We start from the raw sequence: 760 nt of genomic DNA on the forward strand, positions 1-760 counted from the left end.
TGTCCATCCAGCCTTACCTTATCTACTGCTGCAGCCTGAGTCTCTTTGTCCATCCAGCCTTACCTTATCTACTGCTGCAGCCTGAGTCTCTTTGTCCATCCAGCCTTACCTTATCTACTGCTGCAGCCTGAGTCTCTTTGTCCATCCAGCCTTACCTTATCTACTGCTGCAGCCTGAGTCTCTGTGTCCATCCAGCCTTACCTTATCTACTGCTGCAGCCTGAGTCTCTGTGTCCATCCAGCCTTACCTTATCTACTGCTGCAGCCCGAGTCTCTGTATCCATCCAGCCTTACCTTATCTACTGCTGCAGCCCGAGTCTCTGCGTCCATCCAGCCTTACCTTATCTACTGCTGCAGCCCGAGTCTCTGTGTCCACCCAGCCTTACCTTATCTACTGCTGCAGCCAGAGTCTCTGTGTCCACCCAGCCTTACCTTATCTACTGCTGCAGCCTGAGTCTCTGTGTCCACCCAGCCTTACCTTATCTACTGCTGCAGCACGAGTTTCCGTGTCCATCCAGCCCAGATTTGGTAGATTATTCTTGAAAGCTGTCTTCACTTCATCTATCATAGCCTCAGCCTGTCAAAGAGAAGGGAAGACACAAATTTAAACTGTGCCAGCAGCTGAAAACTTTACTTCTTCTTCAATAACAGGATCTAAGCTTGTTGTCTACCATACTGGATACATTAACATCAGTATCATAGGATGTAACCACAAAACCCCCGTCAATGTGAACCAGGTTATAGACATATGTACCACTAGG

General features: G+C 48.6%; 1 protein-coding gene across 1 annotated transcript in view; it reads right to left on the minus strand.

The window, feature by feature from the left end:
• Positions 1-760, minus strand: part of LOC110445941 (endothelin-converting enzyme homolog) — a 76,834-nt gene that overhangs the window by 39,733 nt on the left and 36,341 nt on the right. The window contains exons 12-13 of the mRNA XM_021490833.1: positions 441-576; positions 156-181 (exon numbers count right to left, since the gene is read on the minus strand). Coding sequence (XP_021346508.1) covers positions 156-181; positions 441-576 — 162 coding nt within the window. The remainder of the gene's footprint in view (positions 1-155; positions 182-440; positions 577-760) is intronic.

This window comes from Mizuhopecten yessoensis, unplaced genomic scaffold (assembly GCF_002113885.1).
Source record: "Mizuhopecten yessoensis strain PY_sf001 unplaced genomic scaffold, ASM211388v2 scaffold2423, whole genome shotgun sequence".
Taxonomy (NCBI): Eukaryota; Metazoa; Mollusca; class Bivalvia; order Pectinida; family Pectinidae; genus Mizuhopecten; species Mizuhopecten yessoensis.